The 14,722-nt window shown below is 38.2% G+C and overlaps 1 protein-coding gene across 17 annotated transcripts in view; it reads left to right on the top strand.

Annotated features, from left to right (window-relative positions):
• The window catches only part of LOC145359853 (neural cell adhesion molecule 1-like), a 515,972-nt gene that overhangs the window by 450,433 nt on the left and 50,817 nt on the right, over nucleotides 1–14,722 (top strand). For 13 of the 17 annotated variants that reach the window (XM_080214669.1, XM_080214666.1, XM_080214670.1 and 10 more), the window contains one exon: nucleotides 938–1,118. The exons of 1 other annotated variant lie outside the window; for it this stretch is intronic. In XM_080214669.1, coding sequence (XP_080070795.1) covers nucleotides 938–1,118 — 181 coding nt within the window. Of the gene's footprint in view, nucleotides 1–937; nucleotides 1,119–5,801; nucleotides 9,649–14,722 lie in introns of those variants that run through there. 3 more of the 17 variants (XM_080214673.1, XM_080214665.1, XM_080214664.1) reach the window with 1 other exon arrangement.

Here is a 14,722-nt window from a genome sequence, read left to right as displayed (position 1 = left end):
AACCACTTTGGCACTGTACCGTTATTAATCAAATAACGACCTGGAAACACATTGCCAGTTGCTGTATTCCTTTGAGACAGATGCTCTATATGTTGATGGTTGGACAAGTTTAAAAAAAAGTATCTATTTTGCCGAATGTTATCTTGTATTCTTCTGAAAATGTTCAACTTTCACATACTCAGCTCAACCTCTTTCTTACCAAGCTTACTCCTTAATTTTATTTCCATCCTAATGTACTTTTTAAGAACTGCTCTGACTTCATAGAATCTTAGAGTCTCTACAGTGGAGAAGGAGGCCATTCGACCCATCAAGCCTGCACTGACCACAATCCCACCCAGGCCCTATCCTTGTAGCCTCATGTATTTACCCTGCTAACCCACCTGACACTAAGGGGCAATTTAGCATGGCCATTCAGCCTAACCCACGCATCTTTGGAGTATTGGAGGAAACCAGGTCACCCAGAGACAACCCAGGCAGACACAGGGAAAATGTGCAAACTCCACACAGAAGGTCACCCGAGGCTGGAAGGAATTGAACCCGGACCCCTAGTGCTGTGAGGCATACATTGCCACACATGTATGAGAGCTGTAGTCCCTTCATTGGATGAATCCAAGATCACAATGCCCCACTTCCATCCAAAAAGTGAAGTAACAGGAACTCACCCAATCAGCTGCAGATGAATGATGTTGAAAAATATCACTGAGGTTCAAATCTGCAATGCACCTTTTCTGGATATTTTATCGCTGAATCTATATACTCTTGATATCTGCCTCCAAATCACAAGTGCAAAGGTCATTCACTGGCAAGCTTCACATTTTCTGAAATGTATTAAAAACTGGCAGTGAGATAACACTGCCAAGCCATAGTTTTACCTCATGCGTGTTTATCTGTACAAATCAGTTAGCTTGGAGTTTTTCACCAATGGTTTACTTCACAGAAGCATCACTCGGACTGGAAACCTGAGATGAGATTACCATCTGATAGCGAATATGTTATTCTCGCAAACCTGGAGTGGAACTCAGAGTATGAAGTTTACGTCGTGGCTGAGAATCAGCAAGGCAAGTCGCGGCCTGGATCTGTTTCCTTCCGGACATCGGTAGAACCCACGGTCATTCCAGGTACGACTTTCGGCTGCTTCAAATATTATTTGCATTAAATCTTGCAAAGACGCTGCATCCCCAAATCTAGTCATGCTCGTAAAATTGAATACCACATTATACGGTATTCAGCAGTTTGTGTATCAGATATATTTATTTCTTTCATGGAATTTTCTTTAACCAGATTGTACTTTTCTACTTGTCTCTTTTTTCAAGCAAAAAAGAAAGCACTTTATTTTCAGATCATATTTTTGTACTGGTTTGCAGCAAGAAACTTTAGCTTGCAATGCAATATCATGGATACAGCCATTAACATAATGTGGAATTGGAATCTTACATTAGCACAGTGAGTGAGGGGTTAATGCAGCGAATAGTTCAGTATTTTGACAATTTGGGTTTCTCTAGTAGTTTATTACCATCCCAAATAGAGTCCTTTGTCCTCTCACATGGCATGTTTGGTGGTGTTTGGCATTTTATTAGGCAGGAGGGTGACAATTTAGGACCTGTCATCTTCCCACCTCCATTCCAATTAAGTACATGTGGGAGGACCCATGGATAGTCTTCCCTCCTGCTGCCAATTGAGAGTCTTAAGTGGCCAATTAATGGTATTAATCCAGTGGTGGGTGGGGATCTTTCCATATAAGGAGAATGATGAGCAAACTCTGATGTGTTTGGCATGTGGGCTCCCAGGTTGGGGATAGTGAGGAGGAGTGCTCATTTGGTACCTAATCAAGGAACCTGGCTTCAGGAAAGGGATGGGGATGCAGAAAACCACTCTCTTCCCGGCTGTCAACCCCACCTCCCCTACAACTCATCTCCCCCAACACCCCCACCCAAGCTTTATTTGTGGCTTGGGATGCAGTGTCACTCCTGGGGGGCTTGGATGGATGTCATACTGGCAGCAGCACTGCGTCCCTGAAGGTGCTTTTATTGAAAGAGCTGCCATCCTGAGACTGATGTGGAGATGCCGGCGTTGGACTGGGGTAAACAAAGTAAGAAGTCTCACAACACCAGGTTAAAGTTCAGGTTAAACATACCTAATGAAGGTAAACAGCGCTCCAAAAGCTAGTGGTTTGTGCTACCAGATAAATCTGTTGGACTTTAACCTGATGTTGTGAGACTTCTTACTGCCCTGAGATTGCCCAGGAGCTTTTGGTGGGTGGAATTTCCACCCATCGATTTATATACCTCTAATTTTTCATCAGCAAAAGCTCAAACATAAACTGTTTAACATGAGGCTGGTTTAACATCTGAAATTCCCCAGCAGCAAGACGAATTCTTCAAAATCTGAAGCAACTACCATCTAAAAGAAACAAAACCCCTGAAACGGTGCAGTGTTTTGAGTCACTACAGTAGCAGCAGGGAAACAGTAGTTGTGGGAAGTTTGCTTTGCTGTTGCAAGCAGTGCTGTGGAAAGAATGAACTGAGGACAAAAATAAAATCCACGCTTGTGTTGTAAAAGAATTTTGATTTAATATCTTGCAAGAGAAAATTTTTTGACAGCTTTGAGTTGTGAAACCTGTAATTAAATCTACTGTTTGGAGCATATCATTTTTGTTTTCCCAAATTGCCATCCGTATTAATAATCATCATAAGTACTTATTTTTTGTGAAATTTAATTGCAGTGATATTTTAAATTTTAATGATATGGCTTCCCTCGTATCACTGAACTGTAGTTTGCTAATGCTAATAGGTTCAATTGAATTATATGCATCCTCTGTTGTGCTATCCATGACAATTTTCTATTCTCAACCCCTTATTGTTGTTACCAATGCCTCCCAAGGTTATTAATGCTTCTTGAGTGGTGATTATACTGTTTGAGCATTACCAAATCACCAGTGCTGTATACAGCTAAATAATATATTTAACTAATAAAACTTCTGCTGTGTTCTGCTTTGGAGCAGCAAATGGCAGCTGGATCAATTAGTTTGCTGAGGCTGTTGGTTTAGTATAAAACCTGCTGGGATGTTTATTTTTTGCACCTAGTAAATTGTAAGGTTATACTTCCATCTGAGGTTATTGGCTGCTGTCCCAGGTACTTGGATTGCTTGCTATTGTTTATCTATCCAGCAATACTAGTTTTCTGTGAATCAGATCACAGGATTTTCATTGACAAGAATTAGACCAAAGATAATTTTATAATTATTTTAGAAGTTTACAGTGTGCTTAGATAATCTGAGTGAACGCAAGATTTCCTCATGATCTAAAGGACAATATTTTCCTCTGTATCTAAAATTTGACAATCAAAGCAATTTATTGCTGATACAGTTTAGCTGCTGTAGAAAAATGTGCAGCTAAAATAAATGTTAAAAATGAAGCATACAAAATTATTTTAGAATTATTGCACAGAGCTGTGAATTAATTCTTTAAAGGGAGGATAAGATTTATTTGTATTGGACTGCAATGTTAAGGAAACAATGTTGGGATAAATAATGTTGAAAAATTAAATATTTGAATAAAAGATATTTTGCTAAAGGAAATTTTAAGAAATTCTGTTGTAACATGTCCTTGAAAGTATTAGCCTATTAAACTAGCTGCGTAGTTCTCATTTCGAATTATCATTCTCAGTTCTTATTCTCAAATTGAATTTGGTAATGCAGTAACTAGTGATAACATAGAAATAAGCTGTATATAATATGCCCAAATTATATTGTACTACATCTGCATACAGCTGGTTTTAGTGACAATTTGGCAGCACTCTATCATAATTTAAGTATTCTATGAAATATCTATCAAAGTTTATTTATAAGAACATAAGAAATACAAGCAGGAGTAGGCCATCTAGCCCTTCGAGCCTGTCCCGCCATTCAGTAAGATCATGGCTGATCTGAAATGGATCAGTTCCACTTTCCCGCTTTCTCACCATAACCCTTAATTCCCTTGTCTGTCAAAAACCCATCTACCCGTGACTTAAATATATTTAGCGAGGTAGCCTCCACCACTTCAATGGGCAGAGAATTCCAGTTGAAGTATAGTCACATATAGGCTTACATTGCCACCGTAATGAAGTTACTGTGAAAATCCCCTAATCACCACACTTTGGCGCCTGTTCGAGTACACTGAGGGAGAGTTTAGCATGGCTAATGCCCCTAACCATCATGTCCTTCGGACTGTAGGAGGAAACTGGAGTAGACGTGGGGAGAATGTGTAGACTCTGCACAGACAGTGAACCAAGCTGGAATCGGACTCTGGTTTCTGGTGCGGATAGGCAGCAATGCTAACCACTGTGCCACCAGGCTGCCCAATATTAAAAACTTTGATAAAAGAATTTTTAAAATTCCAAAAAGTTTGAACAAACTCTATGCCATAGGTTTGTTCACCATGAAAGAAATTGGAGGTTTCCCAGCAGTAACTGTGTAATAGATTAATTGTAGTGCATTCCTTGCTAGATGCAATGCAAAAAGTCTAACCATTTGTGATTTTTGGGTCCACTGTCCCTTGAACATTGTACAGTTGCATCCTCACTGACTGGTTTACTTCATTCATGGAAGCACATTCAATAATAAATTCCAGTGGAGAATTGGATAAATAGTGAAGTGGAAGTATTTTCAGGATTATGGGAGAAGAGGAGGGGATTAGAGAGGTGAATTGGAAAGTTCCTTCAACGAGCAGGCGCAGGCGCTATGGATTAAATTACTTCCTCTGTGCTGTGCCATTCTATGATGCGACAATTTGATGCATAACTATTTGCAGCAACTATTTATCTTTTACGATTTATGATTTATTAAGTTGAATAATAGCTATTAACAACTGTTGTTTTCAAAAGAGGAAAATATGGTCCTAATTGTGTAGATATAAGTCCACTTGGGTAAAAATGATGCTTTTAACTGATAGCTAATTACTTAGAAATGTTTTTGTAAAATTTCCTCCTTCAATAATATCAATGAAAGCACTGTACTGACTCACTTTATAAATGGCACAATAAGTGATTAATTGGACGTCTGAATATTTCAATTGTTCTGTAGATGCATTTTAGCGTTCAGTGGTTAACGAATTAATACATGAATGTTTTATGGGGATGCAGCAGAGAGTGCTGCAGTTTGCATGACGAGGCTGAAAATGTTAACTGGCCTGTTACCTTCACTAAGGCAGTTACTTACACAACAGCTTGGAGCATGGGCGAGGGATTTGCTTTTCCATGCAGTAGTTGAAACTCATTTAACTGAATGCAGCTAACATAACGGCAGCAAAATAAAACATAGCATTAGTTTCAAATCCTTTCTTACCAGCCTTATTCCGGCTTCATGTTGTTCTTCATTGAAACTACTTACTGTTTATTTTGGCTCTATTCTGTACTCGTAACCCATTGTGTGATCATTCCATTCTCCCAGCTTATAGTTTTGTGCCCTTTTACCCTGTAACCATGAAATATGATCTTTGACCTAGTGTGCTCTGCTTACAATTAAGCAAATTTACTCTTTTATGTTACACAGATATTTCTCTAATCTGTTTTATTTCAATTTAACTTTTACACTTTATTTGTTTACCTTAAATTCTTAATTTGGTTTTGTATTTATGATCTTTTTTTCTCTCTTTTTTCTCTCTCTTGTCCCACCCCTTTTTCTTCCCTCCCGTTTTTCTACCTGTCTGTCTTCATACACACATGTTTCCATTATCCTATGCTTTCTATGAACACTGATTGGACTGGCCATTTTTTTCACAACTCTTTGCTGCCCTTGGATGGAAATACTTTGACTACAACAGCAACTTTGGGTGGTTCATCAATATCATGCACACTCTTCTCATTACTCTTTTCCGCAATCCTAGTTGTTTTGCTGTCTTAAACCCTCAGTAAAGGCATGCTGTTTTCTCCCCAGACAGTTCAACACACAATTTTATGCCTTTGCAGTTGCTTCAGATGTATTTGAGTGTTACTCATAATCAGAGTTGTACCATTATTGCTCAAAACAAGAGAACTGTTTAAACAAAATGTCAATTCAATATCTGTTCTCGTCCATGTAGTTTTTTTCCGCATGTTTGTTTAGTTTTCATTTCACCTAACCTAAGATTGTCTGCCAATTTCGACATTTTTCTTTAGAAGACTATTTCTGTTGAGCTGTATTGCTTTGTTTTGTGAGGACCTGTCTTTCCCTGTTGTTTCATTCTACAGTTAGTTATTTCTTCAAATTTCTATCATCTTCCTTTTCCTCTTTCATCCAACAAGTCATTTACTGTAGCCTGGCAGCCTGATGAATGGAACAATGGCTCGAAGAAATTGGCAACTGTATGTGTGTAAACTGAAGTAAAACCATGGTATAAATATTGTATATTGTATATCTGGAACAGCTACAAGAAAAAGTTATTGTCAGTTTAAAGTTTAATTGAGAAAAAATTAAAATGTAACTTTTGATTAAGAATCTAGTTCTAAAAATGATACCTAAGTTTTTTGCTATATTTTGCCAATTGGTATTTTAGTGGTAATGCAAGCACATGCAAAGAAAGCTTATCTCAAGCACACAGCTTGGTTATTAATTTTATGTAGCTATGCAAGCATGCACCATACTATATACAGGAGACTCCTGAAAGTGTGTGTAGGTCATGGCTGTAGACATTTTTTCCAATGTTTTCTGTAACCAAGCTATTTGTAAACAAACTAAAGTAGACTCCTAAGGTCTGACTGCAGTATGGTAGAATTGCCTTAAACATTGAGATTCTAATTTAATTGTTTTTTAAAAAAGTGCCATAGATAATTAAGAAAATATGGAGGCATATTGCTATAGAGTCTTGAAGAGAGAAATAATTGACTAAATTCTATTTCTTTAAATAAATAGTTTTCACTAAGGGGTTAAGTTTTTAATGTATGTTTATTTTTTTCTAGTTCATAATTTACATCTATGTTCACATGACTTTTTATAGTCAAGAATTAGACTTTAAGATATCCCCTAGCGTATAAATCAAGTACAGAGATCAAAGCAATCTGATTGTTTCTTTTGTAATTGGAAATGCACACATCAAGACTGCCAGCATCTAAAACATTGTATTAACATGTGGATGTAAAGGTCATCAGAACTGGGAAGTAAGCAAGCTCGTTTACAGAATTGAACAAAGTGAAGGGAGAATCTGGGTTAGTTCTCCCTTTTTTTAAGTCTGCAGACAAGTCTACTGTGTAATTTTGTGTTTATAATGTGGAATATGGACAAAGCTGTGCTTAATTGGTTAATGAATTAGAAAATGTACCCATTTATTCATTGTAATCATCATGCACTGTATCTGTGTTGTTCACATTTAGGTGACTAGTAACTTGTTATGAGATTTTCATTGAAAAAAAATTTCATACTTGCATGGTTTCACAGAAATGCAACCATTAAACACTACAAAACTAATCATGGCAATCAAATAGACAGGAAAAAGCTCTTTTGATAGCAGTGAAAGCCAAACTAATAAATGTAACAGTATTTCTAAGCATCACTTTCACAATACTTGTATTTCTTTAACTAATTCCATATTTCTTTAACTAATTCCCACATAGCACCCAGTAAATAATACTGTAAGAAAACTAAAAGCAAGTGGAACCTCTATTGATTGCCATTGTTTGAACTTAGATTAGGGTGCAGCAGGACAGTTCATCCAAATGTTTTGTGTTCTGCTATTTTCCTTTGTTATTGTCAAAGAGGTTCACTTAATGAATTTAGCAGTGGTATTAGTTCTAAGTAACTCAGTACCTTCGCCACAGAAGTGTCAATGTTTTTATGGTGAAACCTCAATCATTTGCTACATGTGAGCTGTATCTAGATCATATTCTTGTTATTAATGATGCAAGAATTGTTGCTATTAAACAGGATGAAAGTTACTAAAAAGCTCAGTTGAGGCATGTTCATGCTTGAGTGGAAATAAATTTGCATTTGGCATACAAAACCTTGCTAAATATTTGTGCTCTGTTACATACAAAATAACTAAACACAAAATGTTTCTTGTGCCTGAGGTAAACAAGGATAAATTCAGGGTTGTTGATGCTGTAATTAAGAACTTGGCACCAAAATCATTTCTGCTGCTTGGCTTTGAAGATACTCATATAGTCTCTGCAAACCTTCCTTCTAAGTCCTTTGCAGGTTGAAGGAGCCAGATGGCCTACTTCTGCTTCTTGTCCTTACGTTGCTTTGTCACAGTGTGCCATTATTTCAAAGCCTTTGTAGATGGAATTGTCATTGGTGTCACCACCTTCAGTTGAAATCTCTCTTGTGTGATACTTTAACGTATTCAGTAACCCATTCAAAGTAAACGTGTATTAAATCATGCAGAGAAACCGCATACATTGGTTACATTTAGAGCAGTATTGCTTCTCATTTCCTGAAATGGTTTGAAAGATTGTCTTAGTTGGCACTAATAAGCATGAGCAAGCACTCATTACAGCTACCCGTAGGAATTGGCATACTATGTAAAGAATAGCACAGCATTTCCATGAAGGCAAACATATTCACAGTTGTATCACCGTTATCAATATACTTTTGGAAGTCATGCAATAGTGTAATTTGATAAGTGAACACAATACATTTTATTCAGTATATGTCCACACTAATGAACTCTGTCACATGGGGTACATAGATTACACTCCTTAAACTCCGAATGGCCTCTTTCTGTAGTGTAGGGATTCTGTGATTCTGTGTTAAAACTGAGCCTTGCGTCCACACGATCGCCAACCCTAATATAACATGTGTTCAACAGTTAAGCCTGTACATATATATCATATATATTTATATGGTCTATATATGTATATATGGACACAATCTTATTCCACTGAGTTGAAAAACTTTGGATTTGGCACTATATATTATTTTGTATTTTGAGACCACAGCGCACAATTAGCTGGGTGATTGAACCTAGTGCTCCATTTTGTGCATTAAGGTCTTTTGTAACAGTGGCATGCACAATTCTGAAAAGACTATTGGAGGTATTTAAAAATATCTCATTTTCTGGAAAATCTGATGAACCTGAGGTTGAGGTTAGCTTGAAAAATAAGAATAGGATTACCAAATTCACCTTTCAGATTCTGTCGAATTAAAGTTGAATATTTTTATCTATGTTGAATATATAATGGGCAGTTGAATGAATTTGGGACTGATAAGATTAAAACTTCACAAACAGACAACAGTTTAGAGAACAAATCCTGCCATATGTTTTTCAAAACTGCTACAAGTTTGCATAGCTGGTCTCTGTTTTCAGCGATAATTCATGTTTCTCAAAGTCGCTGTCAGATTGAAGAAATTTGCTGTGTCTATCCAAACATTCAGTTCAGAATGTTACAATTCTTACGTTCTGTTAACCGTAGCCAATTCTTACTATCAACAGGCGCATAAAATATCCAACCTCAAATATTCGAAGAAATATGGTTACAAAAAAAAGGAGTTTTCATACTGAGGCATGAATATTGTTAAAAATGTACTACTCTTTCTAATTGTAAAGCCAAGTTGCCATTAATTGTCTGAAAGATTGCACTAACTTTGGGGAAAGCTTTGAATGTGTTGCATCAAGTTCTGCCAACAAGTGAATAGTTTGTAGAATTTTATTATAAAATAAAATACACATTTGTCAGACTTTTGACATGGTATATTTACCAAGTATTTGAATTCAGATTTATTTTTATAATTACAGGTCCACACAGCGAGTCGGGTTCATTTGGCCTCTTGACTTTTTTATAATGAGAGGTGAATTGGTCATTTAGTTGATCCAGCCCACTATTCAATCCAGTTATCAAGTCAATGATAATGTTCACTATTTAAATGTGGACCTTCCTGGCTAGAATCTGGCTGCTCTGTTATTTGTCTTCATTGTTCAGGTCAGCCAGTGCAGAGCAATCCATTGGCACAATAATAATGTTGTTGATGTGTCACTGCTTATGTTACATAAAAGAAAATGGATTTCTGAAAGTTATTAACAAGGCTGCAATTCATTCAGATGGTCCTGATGATGCCATCAACAAGTGTGAAACTCAGCCACTTTTTAGCACCTACAGAATCTAGCAAACGATCACACTGATTGTTCTGTACATCAACATATGGATTTTTGGAGAAATGCATTTTGTGGCTTTCTGACCTTGACCTGTGTGACAGCACTGGCAAATGTAAGTGATACAGTAATAAAGTGAATCAGAGAAAAAAGGAGCAGGAGAATGCCATGTGGTTCTTGAGTCTGATCCACCATTCATTCTGATCATGACTGATCATCCAACTCAATAATCTGTTCCTGTGTTCCCTTGCGATATCCTTTGATCCATTTAGCCACACGAAGTATATGCAACTCCTTGAAAACATGCAATGTTTTGGCCTCAACTGCACTTCTGGGGTCGTGAATTCCACAGGCTGACCATGCTCTGGGTGAAGAAATTTCCCTTCATTTTATTCCTAAATGATTTACCCTGCATCCTCAGATTGTGGCTCCTGGTTCTGGACTTGCCTGCCATGTTGACCATCCCTCCTGCATCTACTTTGTCTAGTCCTGCTAGAATTTTGTAGGTTTCTATGAGATTCCCCAGCATTCTTCTAAACGCCAGCAAGTATAATCCTAACCAACTCACCCTCTCTTCACACGCCATTCCCCCCATCCCAGAATCCATTTGGTAAACCTTCGCTACATTCCCTCCATAGCAAGCACATCCTTCCTCACATAGAAGACCAAAACTGCACACAACATTACAGGTGTGGTCTCACCAAGGCCCTGTAAAACTGCAGCAAGAAATCGCAGCTCCTGCACTCGAATCCTCTCATTATGAATGCTTTCATTTGCCTTCTGCACTTGCTGCACCTGTATGTATACTTTCACCAACTGGTGTACAAGGACACCAAGGTCTCATTTCACATTTCCCAATCGATAGCCTTTCAGATGATAATTTCCCTTTCTGTTTTTTGCTACCAAAGTAATTAACCTCACATTTATCCACGTTATGCTGCATCTGTCTCATATTTGTCCACTCATTCAACTGGTCCAAATAATGATTTAGCAATCAAATGAATATGGCATCTCATAACAGGTGCCTTTGTATTACATAGGCGCAGTTCAATGTTGGACTTCCTAAAAGTAATTATTTGGTATGTATCCTGTGGGTAGATCTGATGAGTGTATTTTTAGTTTATTGCTTCAATAAAATACACCACTAAGTGTGCCATCAGCAAAATGTACAGCCAGTCAATGTAATTTTAAAAGTTTGAAGCAGATGTAAGGCTAATTAAAAGCCTGAGAATTGTTAGCACTTTTTTCCTCACTGGCTAGGCCAGCATTTATTGCACATTCCTTATTTCTCTCCTGAGGATAGCCATGAGCCGCCACCTTGAACTGTTGTAGTCCATGTGGTTTAAGCAAAACAAGATTGCAGGATTATGAGGCACTGACAGTAAAGGAATAGTGATATAGTTCCAGGTCAGAATGGTGTGTTGCTTGGAGGGAAACTTGCAGGTGGTGGTGCTCCCATGTATTTTGCTGCCATCAGTATTGTAGGTGGTTGAGGTCATGGGTTTGGAAGGTGCTGCCCAACGAGCCTTGGTGAATTACTTCAGTCCATCTTGTAAATGCATTAGTGGTAGAGGAGAGGGAGTGTTGAAGTTGAAAGATAGGGTGCCAATCAAGCAGGTTGCTTTGTCATGGATGGTGCCAAGCTTCTTGAATGCTGTTGGAGCTGCACTCACCCCTGCAAGTGGAAAATATTTATATCACATTCCTGACTTGTGGCTTGTAGATGGTAGACAGGCTTTGGAGATTCTGGAAGTGAGTTACACGCTGCAGAATTTCCAGTCTCTGACCTGCTGTTGTAGCCACCGCATTTATATGGCTGGTTTAATTCAGTCAATGCCAACCCCCAGGATATTGACAATGGGTGATTTAATGATGGTAATGTCATTCAGTGTCATGGAGAAATGTTTGGATTCTCTTTTGTTGGAGATGGTACTTGTCTGGTACTTTTACAGCACAAATGTTGCTTGCCACTTATCAGCCCCAAGCCTAAATGTTGTCCAGGTCTTGCTGTGTATGAGCAGAAATCTCCAAACAAGGAGCCAGTGTCAGCTATTCAGCTACGTGAGCCTTCTCCACAATTCAATAAGATCATGACTGATCTGAGAGTAAATACAAATCTGCATCTCGCCTAAACCTAATAGCCTATCACCCCTTTGCCGACCAAGAATTTAACCACTTCGCCTTAAAATTATTCAAAGACTCTCTTCATGAAAAAGTTCCAAAGGTTTGCAACCCTTTGAGAGAAAAAAATCTTCTCATCTCCATTTTAAGTGGGAAACCCCTTATTTTTAAACAGTGATCCTGAGTTTTAGATTTTCCCACAAGAAGAAATGTCCTCTCCGCACCTACCCTGTCAGGACCCCTCAGGAGTTTCCATGTTTTAATCAAGTTGCCCCGATCTTCTGAACTCCCGCAGACATGGGCCTAGCCTGTCCAATCTTTCCTCATAAGACAACCCACCCATTTAAGGAATTAGTTTAAGTGTCTGAGGAGTCGCAAATGATGCTGAACGTTATTCTGATAACGTTTAGCACTATTTGCAACTCCTCAGGCACACAATATGATACTGAATCTATCCTGCCTAATTCCACTTTGCAGTTCTTGGTCTGTAATCTGTATCCACATTTTTTTTAAATACAGTGAGGATTTTTGCCTCTATCATCCTTTAAGGTACTGAGATCCAGACCTCTGCTAGGTCAAATAATTTCCCCTCAAATGACCTTTACTACTTCTACTGATTCCTTCAAATCAATGTCCCTTGGTTGTTGATCTTTCTGCTAATAGAAAGAGGTCCTTCCAACTACTTTATACAGGTCCTTCTTAATTTTGTACATCTCCATTGAGTAGACCCATAGCCTCTGCTGTTCCAACTGTAGCTTATCCAATCATTCCTCATAACAATTCCTGGAACGTCCTTGCAGATCTCCTGTGCACCCTCTCTAGTGCATTTGCATCCTTTCTGAATATGAGTAGAACTGTACACAATACTTTCGCTGCAATTTAGTATTTTTTTCTGTTCTACCATGGTGTTTTGTTCTTGTAGCCAGTCTTGACCAATAAAGGCAAGTATTCTATCTACCTTCTTTATCTACATTATCTATCTGACCTGCTACATTCAGGATCAGTGGACATGAAAGACCAACTAGTTTTTGAATGAGGAAGAACTGAATGCCTTTGATTCTGCAAAGGCTAAATGTCCTGACAACATCCCAGCAGAAGTACTGAAGACTTGTTCTCCAGAACAAGCTGCTTTCCTTAGCCGAGCTATTTCACTACAGCTACCATACTGACTGGGTTCATGTCCAGATCATTTCTCCCCAAGTTTGAACTGAAAATACTTGGAAATAAAATACATCAAAATTGATCTCGAGGTGCTGAGTACAAGGCTCAAAACCAATTGGGGCATTTATGGAATGTCATAAAATACTGAATATAAATAATTGGCATTTTGATATTAAATCCCTATTTTGAAATTATTTTCTGGACCCAGTTTTCATTTTTGATGTCCATATCATAGAATAGAATATCATAGAATCCCTGCAGTATAGAAGGAAGTCGTTCGGCCCATCGAGTCTGCACCAACCACAGTCCCACCCAGTCCTATTCCCACAACCCGATGCATTTTACTCAGCTAATCCCCCGATGCTAATGGACAAGTTAACATTGCCATTTAACCTAACCTGCACATCTTTAGACTGTGCTTTAGTTTTATGTAAAGAATTAAACTGTGGATATTTCTCTGTTCAAATGTGACAATATTGCTGTGACTAGGTCTAATTCCCTGATAAATTTCACACCAAGTAGCCCGCCTTTCAATTTCAATGCTTCTATACACCCAGACAAAGGTAAAGTAATTAACATGGGAGCAAGAAATAAGAAAGAAAATGGTATTGAATAGCGAAATTATGTCACAGAATAATAAGAAACCATAGAAATGGATATTGAGGTTATTGTGGGAAGTTCTTGGGAGTTATCCGTATCAGGAACGTAAAACAAGGGTACAGAGAATATTATAAAAATTCAGCAGCTGTGGGAGCATCTGTAGGGAGGAAAATAAAGTTAATGGCCGGGATCTTACGATATTGCTCGGGCGAAGCTCTTAAAATGCCATCCGAGGTCAACAGAGAATTCTGTAGAGTGAGCTTGGAATTGTGAGAGACTGCAACAAAATGTCGCAACTTATAACAAAAGAGAGATGGCCTTGTGTAGGAGGCATTGAGGTAATAAATGTGTGGGTTTTTTTTAGAAACGGGGTTTAAGATGGAGAGTACAAGATATGGTCTAAAGTTGTTGAACTCAATGTCAACACCTGAGGGTTAATTGAAAGGTGAGATCTGCTTCTCCAGCTTGCATTGAGCTTCACTGGAGCATTGCAGCAGGCCAAGGATGGACATGAGGGCATGAGAGCAAGGTGCTGAATTAGAATGGCAAACAACAGGAAGATTAGGATCATGCTTGCAATCTGAGTGAAGGCGTTCCGCAAAGTGGTCACCTAGTTCGCATTCAGTCTCCCCAATGTAGAGGAGATTGCATTGGGACAGTAAATACAGTAGACCAAATTGAAGGAAGTTGAAATGAAACGCTGAACATGAAAGTAGTATATGTGTCTTGAATGGTAAGGAGGGAGGAGCTTAAGTGGCAGATGTTGCACCTTTTACAATTATAAAGGAAGATGCAGTGGG

Source organism: Carcharhinus amblyrhynchos, chromosome 29, assembly GCF_965287045.1.
Source record: "Carcharhinus amblyrhynchos chromosome 29, sCarAmb.v2.hapA, whole genome shotgun sequence".
Lineage (NCBI taxonomy): Eukaryota > Metazoa > Chordata > Chondrichthyes > Carcharhiniformes > Carcharhinidae > Carcharhinus > Carcharhinus amblyrhynchos.
Note: the sequence above shows the minus strand (reverse complement) of the source record. Positions and strands in the feature narration are given on the sequence as shown.